Source organism: Hippocampus bargibanti, linkage group LG12, assembly GCF_051943395.1.
Source record: "Hippocampus bargibanti isolate YZ-2025 linkage group LG12, ASM5194339v1, whole genome shotgun sequence".
NCBI classification, from domain to species: Eukaryota; Metazoa; Chordata; class Actinopteri; order Syngnathiformes; family Syngnathidae; genus Hippocampus; species Hippocampus bargibanti.
In genome coordinates this window covers 15,121,909-15,136,103 of record NC_142745.1, presented here as the reverse complement: position 1 = coordinate 15,136,103, position 14,195 = coordinate 15,121,909, and the positions used below count along the sequence as shown (strand labels likewise).

The 14,195-nt window shown below is 39.2% G+C and overlaps 1 protein-coding gene across 4 annotated transcripts in view; it reads left to right on the top strand.

Moving 5' to 3' along the window:
• Positions 1-14,195, top strand: part of LOC148890645 (plasma membrane calcium-transporting ATPase 1-like) — a 63,078-nt gene that overhangs the window by 38,982 nt on the left and 9,901 nt on the right. For 3 of the 4 annotated variants that reach the window (XM_089010886.1, XM_089010887.1, XM_089010889.1), the window contains exons 7-16: positions 2,117-2,152; positions 7,780-7,953; positions 9,265-9,479; positions 9,949-10,191; positions 10,422-10,663; positions 10,783-11,020; positions 11,968-12,147; positions 12,237-12,324; positions 12,407-12,513; positions 12,689-12,880. In XM_089010886.1, the coding sequence (XP_088867012.1) occupies positions 2,117-2,152; positions 7,780-7,953; positions 9,265-9,479; positions 9,949-10,191; positions 10,422-10,663; positions 10,783-11,020; positions 11,968-12,147; positions 12,237-12,324; positions 12,407-12,513; positions 12,689-12,880 (1,715 nt within the window). The remainder of the gene's footprint in view (positions 1-2,116; positions 2,153-7,779; positions 7,954-9,264; positions 9,480-9,948; positions 10,192-10,421; positions 10,664-10,782; positions 11,021-11,967; positions 12,148-12,236; positions 12,325-12,406; positions 12,514-12,688; positions 12,881-14,195) is intronic. The other variant, XM_089010890.1, reaches the window with a different exon arrangement.

Genomic DNA, 14,195 nt, shown 5'->3' with positions numbered 1-14,195 from the left:
TACTAAATTATGTATTAAATTAAATTGAATAATAAAATAACAAAAAGTAGCATACTTATGTCATATTTCATTTAGAATACAGTAAAGTCTCGTTATATCGATATTCAAGGGAGTCCGAAAAAATATCAATATAACCGGGACTATCGATATATCCGACCCTGTTTGCATGTAATTTTCTCCGTGCGTGCATAGAAATAGTATCGATATAACCGGGACTATCGATATATCCGATATCGATATAACGAGACTTTACTGTATTTTTTATATAACAAAAATATGTAATTGTATTTAAAATTATATATTATTTTCCTTTTGGCTTTTCCCTTCAGGAGATATTTTAAATTATATTCTAAAATAAAAAGTAGCATACTTTCATCGTATTCAATTGTTTATATTTTTGTGTTTTTACTAAATAAAAAAATATATTGATTATATTTGAAATTACATATTAAATTATAGTATATAATATAATAAAATATATAAAAAGTGTATAGAAATAAATAAAACATCTATAATAATAATAATAATATTCCTCATATTTAATTTTTTTTTTACTTAATCAAAATGAATATTGATTACATTTGAAATTACATATTGAATTGTATTTAAAATTCAAGCACATAATATAAATAAAAAAAAATATAAAAAGTGTACATTAAAAAATACCTCGAATAATAATAATAATAATAATAATAATAATAATACACATATTTATATACAAACAGGCATGGAATGTATATTGCAGTTGGTGTACAATATTTATATGAGATGAAATGTACTTTCCAGCGCGAGCTGCAGTGTAAATCCAGTAAGGGGAAGTCAAAAATGTGTCTTCGGAATAAGCAACCATGAAATTCACCTTACACACAACATTGTCTTTTGTCCGTCATCAGTGTGGCATTGCTGTTGAATGAATGAATGAAATAATCGATGGCCCTCTTTTGTCAAAACACACACCTGGTATTTAATTTAAAAACAATACAAATAAAAAATATAAAAGGAAAGAACAAAGATCTTGGCATGTACACAAAGCGAGCGGCGTGATGTTCGGCTAGAGTGGGGAGCGGGCGACCGCTCTTTTTTAATTATGATTTTTTTTTAACTGTTTGTGATCACGCTCGCTGGTTGTTTTGGATTCTTTGTCTGCTCATTTGTATCCAAAGTTTGAGTTTGTCGGGCATTCATTTAAGAAAGGGATGAATGGACCAAGTCAGTGGAAAGATGGACACTCTTTCAAGTTTTTGGCCCAATTTGATACCAATTTCATTTTTCCCAACATGAAATGTATTCATAAAATGCTGTAATTTTTCTTTGTAAGGGAAAACATATTCATGCGTTTGTCATTAATTTATTCATCAATATTAAAATACATATACATTAAGAAAAATATCACATTAAATCTGCTTTTTTGTTTAAAAATCAGTAATAAATACATCCTCCCACCCCCAATTTTGAAACTATTAGGAACGCAGCCCCACAAAATTACGTTTTTAAAAAAAAATTCCTATATTTCTTTTTGCTTCGCCATTTTAAATGTAGTCACAATATCATTAAAAAAAGCGTAATACAAGAACATATTAAAATGCTGATTTTTTTTGTTTCGTGCAACAAAATACGATATAAATTCAACACATCATATTTTCAGTGAATGATTAATTTGCTAATTCCTTGAGCTTTTAAATTCTATATAGGTCCATTATATTTTCACACAGGGACAGTTGAGATTTTTTTTTGTGTGTGCCTTAAATTAAATTTGCATTCAGAAACCGCTATTGCGTAATCTCTGTGTGACATTCAAATCGGTTTGATGCATTAAACCTCTCAACGTGATACATATGCAAACAACACAGAAATCAGAAAGGTGCAAATACACTGCAAATATATATTTTAAAACTTGATTAGCCATAAATGTGGAAGCTCAATGAAATTATCATTTGTGATTGGCTGGTTTGAGCAAAACGCAGCAATCCTCAGTGTCTCCCTCTCCTCCGATTGGTCCATTCCTGCCAACAAGAGACACACATACGCACACGCAGGCAGTGTTTGAAGTTTTCCTTTAGTTTGATTCTTTTGATCCATCTTCTCAGCATTCCGCCCTCTCTCTCTGTCCGAACAGGTAAAAAACAAGGACCCCCCGAAAATCGCAACAAAGGTAACCCCCTCCATTCATCCACCTGTCGCTCTGTCCCACCATCCTCCCTCTTCCTCTCCCTCCCCCCTGTCATCTCCATCCAGAGGCAGGAGGGGGTGATCCTTCTCTCTCTATATCAATCTCTGTGTTCTCTCGCTTTACCCGGGGTGCAACTCTCAATCTCTTCTCCCTTTACGTCTGCCATTGTCTTGGCAATAATTCATTTATTTATGGTGGCTTTCGGCTACTGATGCGCTGTGCAACAACGCAGCTCCTAGCGGAGAGGAGCTCACTCACAAAAACACAGTTACACTGTCACCTTCTTAGTAGACGCGCAGGAATTTATTCGATTCATCGACGCCTAATGGAAAAGCGAAACAAACGTGTAGGCAAATGATATGACCATTCTTACACGCATGTGGTCTGTGTCCGCAACAACAACGGAAGGAGTGGTAGTATGTTACATGACTGCCTCCTCTTGGCCAAGACAAGCACATCAGAAGGAGCAGCACTTTAAATCGGATGCAGCATTAAAAACTATGATGCAAGCAAGATATTTTTATATACTCCATTTTTTTTTTTTTTTTTTGGGGGGGGGGGGGGGGGTTGACTCCAAAGCTTGTTTGATATCAGAAGAAATGAATAAAAAAATGTTTTGAAACATGTGATCATTTGTACATATGAAAGGGCATAAAATGGATTGAAATCAGATTAAGGCAAAAAAAACTAAATAAAAAATTCCATCTGCAGCCACATAATCCATTCTGGGGTGAAAATGACGCATACCCCTGAGTGTTAATGCACGTTTTTTTCTGATGTCATCGCTGCGAGCTAAAAAGCACACTCGCTTGTCTGTGATGGTGCAGGGTCCCGGGCACCACACGCATACACGCACATGCGTGCACATGCTTAGAATATCTTGTTTTCTATCCTTTCACTCCCACCCCAACCCCATCCCTCTTCAATTGCTGCTGTGGACTGCAAATTTCCCCATTGCGGGACGAATAAAGGTATTCTGATTCTGCCTGACTGATGGGTGCTCTGCTGCCACGGAACCATAAATCTGTAAATCAAGCGTGGCTTTTTGTGTACGTACATTCATTTCTTTTTCTATTTGTGCTTTAACATATTTAGCTTCTGTTAGCATTGTTAGCTTTGAGTTAGCTTCATTGCTTTGAGCGCGCGACGCTCTCGGTCAAACTCCGCTGCACCCTAGTGGTCAAAATAGAAAATGAGGCAGGATTCCATTTTTCAACCTGCCACCCCCAAAATGACTGAAAAAAAAAATGGGATTTGCACCCTGGCAGCAAAGATGTGCGTCTTTTCCTCCTTGTTCTTCTTCTTCGATTCTTTGCAGGTTGTTACTCAGGACTTTGATGTTGTGTCGTCGTGGTCTAGCTCCTCTATTTCCTGTCCTACCGCCTTTTCCTCCCCTTTCTCCGCTTCTTCCTTCTCCTCCTGCCACCCATCCGTCCATTCCACCCAGCTGTTGTGGTTCTGCATCGCTGTGGTTTTTCGGGTGGTCCTTTTTCAGTTTGTGGTCTGTTTGTGGACTTGCTGTCGTCTTTTGTTTTCTTTTTGATTGTTCGACCGTTCCCCCTTGCACCACCGCCACTGCACACACATGCACACACGTACATTCATACACACACGCACGCGTCTCATGGTGTAATCGTGCTGTGATTGGTCGGTGGGTCTCAGTGTCAGTTGGTTCCATGTTGTGTGCTGGATGTTAAGTTTCACCGCTTCCTGGTTTGAAAGTCAGCCTCTCCAGTTTCATCATCTTGGGTTGTGTTTTTCCTTTTATAAATGTTGCCAAGAGAAAACAAACTGTCAATCATGCTTTCTAGAATCAAGGGGATTGATTTATGATCGCCGATTGTTTTATGACCCCTTGGTAAAATAACGAAAAGGATTAAAAAAAGAAGAAAACTCAAAGGTACTAAGGTCCACACGATTGTTGAGAGGTTACAGTTGTTTTATGAGAGGTTATTAATCATTTTGTCTTAGATTATTTTATCAACCTTCAGTATTTTCTTTTTTTACGTCAAAATCATTTCCTTTTCTAGGATAAAAGAACTTTGAATTATGAAACACTATTACAGCCGAAACAAAGTGCCTTGCTTCAGTGGAAGAATAAAAGAAGTCAAAGTGTCGTTATATATATTGAATAGAAGACACAAACTAGTTTTGGGAGCTGAATTAAAATGTCTATCTATTATTAACAGGGATGAGAATTTTTCGCCGATCGTCGGACTTCCGACTTTTTTCTCAGACCAAAATGACCATTCTCGAGAAAAGTGCAAATCCGCTGAGAAATTTTCGGGGAGGAGGGTGGCGTGGGGTATGGGCAGTGTTCCAATCGCCCGCCTTCCACGGAGTCTCTGTTGCCGTGTGTGTGGGACGGGGGACTCCACGTTAGAATCTCAGTGCTGGCACAAGCGTGACTATCATATACTGTACTTGAGCTCCTCATAGTGTAAATATTTGCATTTTGTGACATAAACATTAAAACGTTTTTGCGGCAGATGACTCGCTATATAATGACACTATCGGATTAGCGGTAAATGGTGAAACTCTTACATAAACTTCACAACAAACAAATGCAATATTTGAAGCATGGCAAAAAATTAAACTCATATAACAATTTTGACAAACTGGTAGCCCACCAAAATAGGGACTTTATTTTCTCAAATACAGTTGAATTACAGTAATGAAATGAATGGCTTTGTGGTTATTCAATTGCTAAAATCGCTGAGCCAGACCCTGCCTTTTTTCACTTTGTTCTCATTTGTCATTCTCATCCCTCTATTAATATTTGAGGTGCTCCTTCCGCACACAGTAACAATAACAAAATGTTTGCAATTTAGCATCATCCTTTGGTCACATATTTTGGAATTTCAAATCAAGACAAATGGCCATTTTGACTTGTAAGAAGTCCTTTTAGAACGGAAATGGCAGACTTCCTGTTTTTTTTTGGGGGGGGCATGGCTTACTGAGACTTTTTTTTTGTGAGTCTCATGATAAACATGGGCAGGAAACTTCATGCTGAAACAAGCTACAGGGGTTGATTTTTTTTAAAGATGTACCCTACTAAAATCAAGATCCTATCCTCAAAGAAAACTTTAAAGGACAACTGACACCATTTTTTTCTTAACTGACATCAGAAGAACATTTTATAGCATCTAAAATACGTTTTATAGCATCTAAAATACCCAAAACACGCAGGCTGATATTTTTAGTTAAATGAAAAACAGCAATAAAAATGAATCCCAAAACGACTTCAAAATGACCTAAAAAAGTTTCAGTTTCAGAAGGTCCCGCCCCCTTGTTCGTGACGTCAAGCCAAGACGTCTTGCCTTGCTCGAGAATCAAAATAATGGCTTCCGATTTGGAGAAGATGTTTTCTTGTTACTCAGTTATGAATGATTGTCAGAGATATTACAGTCAGACACTGTGGACAGAGACTCGGAACCAGAAAGATTGTCCCTACTGCCGGCAGGAAACTGAGTTATCTATGACATACGTCTGAAAATGCATTGTGTGTCGCTTTCTCGGTCAGTGACGACACCTACCGTGACGTCACGTTAGGCTTCGTCACCAACTCAAAAATAAGACTTCCTGAATATCCAGCGCGAGTCTTAAAACGTAAAATATAGCTATATGCCATGGAATCTTTGTAAAATACGCTCAGTAGAAGTCATTTGAAGTTATTTTACAAATTATGGACACGACTTGTCCGTAGGTGTCGGTTGTCCTTTAAAAAAAACATAATTTTTAAATTAATTTAATTAGATTTAATTTTTATATCCCCCCCAAAATATACAGAATCAGTTAAATGTTGACCATCATTACCCACCAGCTGCCGTACCATCCGAACGAGGAGCATTTTCAACCTTAATCAGTCAGCGTCAGATTAACGCAGGCAGCTTTTCGGCGAGCAGTGATGCATGCTGCCAAGCGGCTCAATGAAACGCATCCGGCAGATGCAAATAGGCTGTTTTGCTTACGCAAATGAGGGCCAAGACTCCTCGTCAGCTTTCGAAGCTCTAGCTGAGCTTTCATGTGAGGCAAAGACACTCTGTGTGTCATGTCATGCCGGGGGTTAAAAACTTTGGAGGTGCCCGTAACCTCCTATAATCCCCACGTCAATTTTCCCTTCGTCCTCCGTGCTGAGCATTCGTGTGCCCCCCGCTGGTCCTCCCCAACCATTTTTAGTTTTAACTCCTTCACTGCCAGACGATGTGCAAAAATGTGTCCACTCCAGGGTCAGGGTTTTTGTCATTTTCACTCAAATTGCAGGACCCATCGATTATTGAGTTGTAGGACTACATAAACATTCAATACAGCGTTAGAAACCTCTGACTCTCCTCTTCATCAGAATAGTTAATTCTTAAATTATATGGGTCTGGAGTTATCTGAGCTTGAAATGGGGGCGGCTATAGAAAATATTATACAGTACATACATATTGATTTATAGAGTGCTTTAAGAACAGCTTCGATGAGAAGGTTTCTTCAGCCGTCATCTGTACTTTTTGAATCTGTACTACCAAGGAAATTGGGGAATGGCAATGAATGAGTTAATAAACTTAATGTTATGCCACTTCCCAAAGGGATTTTGTCAAATACTTTGAAATATTTGAGTAGATTAGATTATATTATATTAGATTAGATAAACCTTTTCTTTGTCTCACACTGGAGAAATTTACATTTCACAGCACAATAGTGATGAAAAGAAGAGTGAAGGAAAAGAAGTAGAAAAACAAAATACAGGAGCTGCTGTAAAGGCAGCCACTCCCGCGGCACCATCTTGAAGTCAAAAGAACAATCCTAACCCCTTTTTGTATGAAGCAGGTCTAGATGAACGAAGAAACAATCAGGACGTCATGCTGACATTTGCTACAAGCTCTGATGAAAGCATACACGAAGCTGTAGCATCCATTGACAAAAAGAGATTGTCTCACATCTCCTGTCCCATGTAAATACGCTTCAATTCCATGCCGCGACAGTTCCACACACGCATCGCACCCTTTTCAAATATCGACGACGTACCATTCACATCACACTTTTCCCCTTCCTTGTCAATCAATGTGACAAACGGAGTGGAAAGCTGCTTTGTTGTTCATATAATCATGCGCCAAATAAGCAGCGTGCTCACCACACGCTGATCCCGCTCGCCCCTGTTTACATTCTCATGTTTCATCATTTGAAAGACTTTGTGCAAACGACGGTGGCGATTCGGGGGAGGCCTTGATTTGCCTCAACGACTGAATTGAGCTGAGTCGGAGAAACCTTTGACGACCAGCTGGAGTCCTGTGTGTGTGAAGTCGTATGCTCTGTGTCGTCAGCCGCTGTTGTGTGTATTGCACTTCATCACAATCTGGTGTGTGCGTGTGTCGAATACAAGTTGTACAAGCAACTGTTGATTGTTGTCATGATGAAAGCTCCTGTGAAAGATGAAAAAGGATGTGGGGCCACCACGCCGGTGCTAAATGCTGTTGCTTCTCTTCCTGCCCGCAAAAAAAAGAAAAATACATTTCTCATCTCTTTTTAACCTTTCTCTGCCTTTCGTCCTCACACCCTTCCTCATTCTTACCATTCACATGTTCAACCATGTCCTCCCCCTCCCTTCTCCAACCTCCTTCCAGCCAAAACCCAAGATGGCATCGCGTTGGAGATCCAGCCTCTCAAGAGCGAGGAGGCGGCTGAATCGGAGGAGAAGGAGGAAGCCAAACCGGTTAAGAAAGTCATTGTGCCCAAGAAGGAGAAGTCGGTGCTGCAAGGGAAGCTGACCAGATTGGCCGTGCAAATTGGGAAAGCCGGTGAGGCACTTGCAAAACACTTTATTATATACCCCTTTATTAGTTAAATAGCATTTAGAAATGATTCAAATGAGAAATTACCCACGTGGGTAAAAAATAAATAAATGAGTAAGTAAATAAGTAAATAGATAAATAAATAAATAGGTAAATAAATAAATAAATAAATACATAGGTAAATAAATAAATAGGTTAATAATAAGTAAATAAATAGGAATATAAATAAATAGGTAAATAAATAATTAGGTAAATGAATAATTACGTAAATAAATTAATAGGTAAATAAATAAATAGGTAAATGAATAGAGCAAAAGAATTACAGTATATTATTTCACCATAAAAAAACACTTTCGCTAACACACTAATAATAACTAATGAAATCTGCAGAAAAAAATCATCTTGTGACTGTAAAGTGTCCTTGAGTTTTGAAAGGGGCTTATAAATGAAATGTTTTATTATTATTATCCTATTGTTTTATTTTTTTTGGGCCATGTCGCGACACCATTTTCTTTTTGCCTTTCACTTTATAATTTTTTATATTTTAAGTGATTTTGTTCTATTTATGTGTATTTTTTTTAAATATATATATATATATTTTTAGAAGCAGCTGCTAGTTGGCAAGCTTGAGCCACCTAACTGAATTGCAGACGACTCCAATTAATGTGTGCATGTTAAAAGCCCACAAAGCATTCCGGCAAAAGCTGGGTCACCAGGCACTCACTTTTATTGGATCTGCCAATTTTTTTGTTCCCCTCTCAATGACAGACGCAATTCATCCCGGAATTGACACTTTTTTTTTTACCTCAATTTTCATTCATTTGGGGCAGAGTGATGATGCTGAAAAGTGACGACATTGTCTATTTTGAAACAATTTTTTGTGAACCAAAACCGCAGCATGTTCTCAATCGTTTCAAATTTTGAGTCTTAAGATAATTTTTTTTCTCCATAAACAATACATATATTTTCAAGATCCAATTTTTTTGTATCTAATATCATACATATGAAATATTTGTTTTTCAAAAAAACAAAAAAACAAATGTGGTACATTCTGCATTTTTTTTAAATGATAACGAAAAAAACCTAATTAGAAAAATATAAACATTAATCACAATGTTATTTATATTTTGACTATAGGTGCCTTGCACGCTTGGTCCGACAGGACAGTAATTTCATCTATGCTATATCATGCATATTAGCACGTTGACTTAGCTGACTTTGACAGTTTATGGGATGATAGCAAATTCTCAGCAAAGTCAATTATGACATTATTATTATTGTTCTTGTTGTTGTTCTTATTATCGCCACTGTGCACAGGCCTAATCATGTCGGCGGTGACGGTAATCATCCTGATCTTGTACTTCGTCATCGACACATTCGGCATCCAGGGCCGCTCGTGGACGTCTGAGTGCACGCCAATCTACATCCAGTACTTTGTCAAGTTCTTTATCATCGGAGTCACCGTCCTGGTGGTGGCCGTCCCCGAGGGCCTGCCCCTGGCCGTCACCATTGCGCTCGCCTACTCCGTCAAGGTTAATACATTCATCATAATTAGGATTAAAAATAAACAATACAATACATATACATATATATACTGTATACATATATACATACATATACAACAAGAAACAAAGAGAATATACATGTTGCATATCTAATCAGGTCATGTTAAATTTAAGTTAGCATAATGCTAATACATACTGGGAAACACAATGGACAAGCTAATCGAATTAGCATTCATGTTGCAGTAGTTCCATGCGTTGAGGCAATTTTATATTTGAGTAATTAATATTACTCTTGCGTAGTGATCTTCTGTAGCTCATTTACACTAATTGAAGTGAACACACAATGAGAAACACCATAGACAGATTAAAGAAACCAGCATCTATGTCGGGGTTTTCTAAACCTTTCAACAGCTTGTATTTAAAAACAAGCAAATGCAAACAGCAAATGTAAAAATACTTAGGTGAATATGTTATTTATTCATTGTCTATTTTATAGAAAATGATGAAGGACAACAACCTGGTGCGCCATTTGGACGCGTGCGAGACGATGGGCAACGCCACGGCCATTTGCTCAGATAAAACGGGCACCCTGACCATGAACCGCATGACCGTGGTGCAAGCCTACGTGGGAGACACTCATCACAAGAACGTTCCCGAACCCACTGCCATTAAGCCCGACACCCTGGAGGTCCTTGTCAACAGCATCTCCATCAATTCGGCCTACACTACCAAGATCCTGGTGAGAAGGATGATAAGCTACGCTAAAATAATGTAGCACTGGAATTAACATTTGGGAATATGTTTGGCTAATTTAGCTGCCGGATGTCTACACTGTCTTCACAAAATGTCACTTTTGATTAATGGGGGATGGGAATCTTATTCCTGCTCCTTTTCCTCAAACGGCCAGCCCACAAACGGATTCTTCTTCTCCTTCCCCAACTCTTCATGTCCTCTTTCTTTTCCTTCCAGCCTCCAGAGAAGGAAGGCGGCCTCCCTCGCCACGTGGGCAACAAAACCGAGTGCGCCCTCCTGGGTCTGGTTCTGGATCTGAAGCGGGACTACCAGCCCATCAGAGACGAAGTCCCAGAGGAAAAAATGTACAAAGTGTACACCTTCAACTCCTCTCGCAAATCTATGAGCACCGTAATCAGGGCCGCCGATGGAGGATTCCGCATGTACAGCAAAGGGGCGTCCGAGATTATCCTCAGAAAGTGAGTGTTTGTGTGTACATATACATGTTGGGGGGGAGGGGGTTAAATTGGGTTGCTCAATTTTTCATGAGATCGTTTCGGTAGTTAGTGTAAGACCCTCTCACTCTCTCTCTCCCCAGATGCTCACGTATCCTGGGCTCAGATGGTCACCTGCGCATGTTCAAGCCCAAAGATCGCGACGAGATGGTGCGCAAGGTGATCGAGCCGATGGCTTGCGACGGCTTGCGAACCATCTGCTTGGCCTTCCGCGACTTCCCGGCAGAAGGGGGCGAACCCAACTGGGACCAGGAGAACGAAATTGTCAACGACCTCACCTGCATCGCAGTGGTCGGCATCGAAGACCCCGTCAGGCCTGAGGTCCCCACACCGCATCATTCAATAAGCATGAGTGTACACATTCGACTGAATGTACTTTAGGGTACATTTGAAGTACATTCGGTCATTTCAGTATGACCTAATTAGCGTAAATGTAAAAATAAATACAGTGATACCTCAGCTCACGTACATAATTGGTTCCCAGAAAGTGTGTGTGAGGGGAAATGTTCATCTTCTGAACATTTATTTCCCATAGGAAACCATTAAAATGAGAATAATCCGTTCCCAGGTCCCCATAAAACATAATTTTCTACTAAATAAGCCTTAAAACTACACAAAATATACATTATTTTATGTAGAATAAATGTGCTAATGTATTGTAATTAAAGATATAAACTGTACTGTATGATAAAGTCGTCTTATTTACCTTTGTGATGGTAGTGTATGGCTTGATGGAATGGATAACAAACCTCCAGGTTGCCTCTTGATGATATCCGAGTGATGTTGCCCTGCTTTCTCGACGATAATACCCTCACTCACACTGTCCCCCTGCATAAAAGCACACCTCGTTCGTGTTTTTTGATGATCTCCTTCTTCTGCTCGACCGTAATGTTCTTTATTGTCTTCTTCGGCTTAACACTAGCCTTTGGTGGGGTCTTTTTCAGTCCCATAATAGCAAAAGTACACTCGATAACAAACCACGTCCGCATTCAAAGAAAGGGGGTGACGAAAACTTGTCTGCCAGCCACCGTGGTGCTTTTTGACCGTGTGGTTTGGGTCGTCCACCGAAAAGTAGTTCGTCAGCAGAGACTATATGCTTGCGAATTTAATGTTCGTGAGGCGAAATGTTTGTGAGCTGAAGCGTTCATCAGCGGAGGTATCACTGTACTCAAATATGATATAAATACGCTTGAGAATTGACAATGATGCACAAGTGTGACATGACAAGCATATAAGCGAAGATTGTTATGTCATCCCTTTGTCATCAGGTCCCGGAAGCTATCGCAAAGTGCCAGCGTGCGGGTATCACTGTTCGCATGGTGACGGGCGACAACATCAACACGGCTCGGGCCATCGCCACCAAGTGTGGAATCCTGCTGCCTAACGAAGACTTCCTGTGTCTGGAGGGCAAAGAGTTCAACCAGCAGATCCGGAACGACAAGGGCGAGGTGGGCGGAACCCCCAACAGGGACCAATAGTGTGATGGTCACTCCAGAACTAGAAATGGACAACATTTATTTTTTATTTATTTGTTTAGGTTGAACAAGAGCGTTTGGACAAAGTTTGGCCCAAACTGCGAGTGCTTGCTCGTTCATCGCCAACAGACAAACACACACTTGTCAAAGGTGGGAGTCTTGTCAGCATGCTAATAGTTGCTCATTAGCATGTTGTTGCTGAGGACCTCACTCATGCTTGCTTGTTGTTCAGGTATCATTGACAGCACGGTGGGCGAGACCCGCCAGGTGGTGGCGGTGACAGGAGATGGAACCAACGACGGGCCCGCACTCAAGAAAGCAGACGTTGGATTCGCCATGGTAACCGTTCAGGCTAACCATTCGACAAAATCTAAAAATGAGAGTTTATTTTCAATGTATTGACAATGATAAAAGCCGTAGGATGCCATTACTATTCAAGTTTCATAATATCTTAGAAGAACATGGGCAACGTGTGCCTCAATTTAAATTCAACCATTTACAAACTTGCTTTCAGGGCATCGCTGGTACGGACGTGGCCAAGGAGGCATCAGACATCATCTTGACGGACGACAACTTTACCAGCATCGTGAAGGCGGTCATGTGGGGAAGAAATGTTTACGACAGCATTTCCAAATTTCTGCAATTCCAGCTCACCGTCAACGTGGTCGCCGTCATCGTGGCCTTCACCGGCGCCTGCATTACACAGGTAAGACCAGCACATGCTGCTTGGGACTTGAATTGAAATTCTACCAGCGTATAGGTTCAAGAATGGTTTTATATTTTTAATTGTTACGAGCATATGTTTTGATTTAAAAAAAAAATAATCCATATTTCAATTCATTTTTCGAAAACGAACTGAGACAAAAATGACATTTTCGATTTGCCATGGTACAGGTATTTAGTAACAAAAATAAAATATACATTTTAATACTTTTTGGGGAATATGATGCAAATTAATTCCCATGTAAAATGAAAAAAAAATACCACAAAAAAACGAAAAATATTTGTAATTCATAACTACCACAAATAATTGTTGTTTTTTAATTCAACACAAAATTACTTTATCAATGCAATTGACGACCATAAGCAGTCAATCCAACAATATATATTTTAACTAAAAAAATAAAGCACATACATTTACCTAATTTGTATTTTCACATGTTCCCTTTTTCAACAGAAAACTACAAAAATGTGAAAAAAAATATTTTCAATGTCTTTACTTAAAAAAAAAGTGCACCCAAAGCTGTGAGTGTAGAAGAAAAGTCGTTACTTGCCTGCATTTCCTCCGAAACTGGAGAGACTGCTTCCATGTCGAACATTTGCATTGTCGTCTGGTGTAAATTGTTCCCGCCGCGCTGCGCTTCCATTTTGGGATTATGCCGATGGTTTGAGGCATTATCTTAGCCTACTTTGTTACGCCGGCTGCAGCAGGCTGAGTTGCAAGTTATCGCTCCCGCCAGCTGTCAAGTCTCTCAAGTATTTTTTTTTTTTTAATTGCGTCAGGGGTTCACTTTTTTCAGTCACGTTCTGACACGCCAAAGAGAATTTTTTTTTTTTTAAAGCAACCACATACGTTTGTCTCAATAAAGTCAGTTTATTTTAATACTACCAAACGATACAAAACGCCAGTGGTGGAGCAAATTGTGAACCTTTAAACATTGGGTATTTGAACACAAATGGTGGAGCAACAAATGTAATTGAATACAAATGAAATGTAAATTTCTCCACTGCGAGACTACTAAAGCCAAATCCAATCCAATCCAACACATCTGCATAGGCAATATAATGACCAATATTCACAATCACAACTTGTTTTCCTTTTTTGGGGGGAATTTTCATGGAATGACAGCTTAAAATAGCTCTATAATCCTCAGGAAATTTAGGCAAAATAATGTGGGGCCGGGGGAATTGTTTGCGAAACAGGCTTTAATTGGCTGTTTGAACAGTTCTGGTCGCCATTTTTGAAATGTATTTATCCATTTAATTGTTTGTTTGTTTATGTCTGTATATATTTATTCATT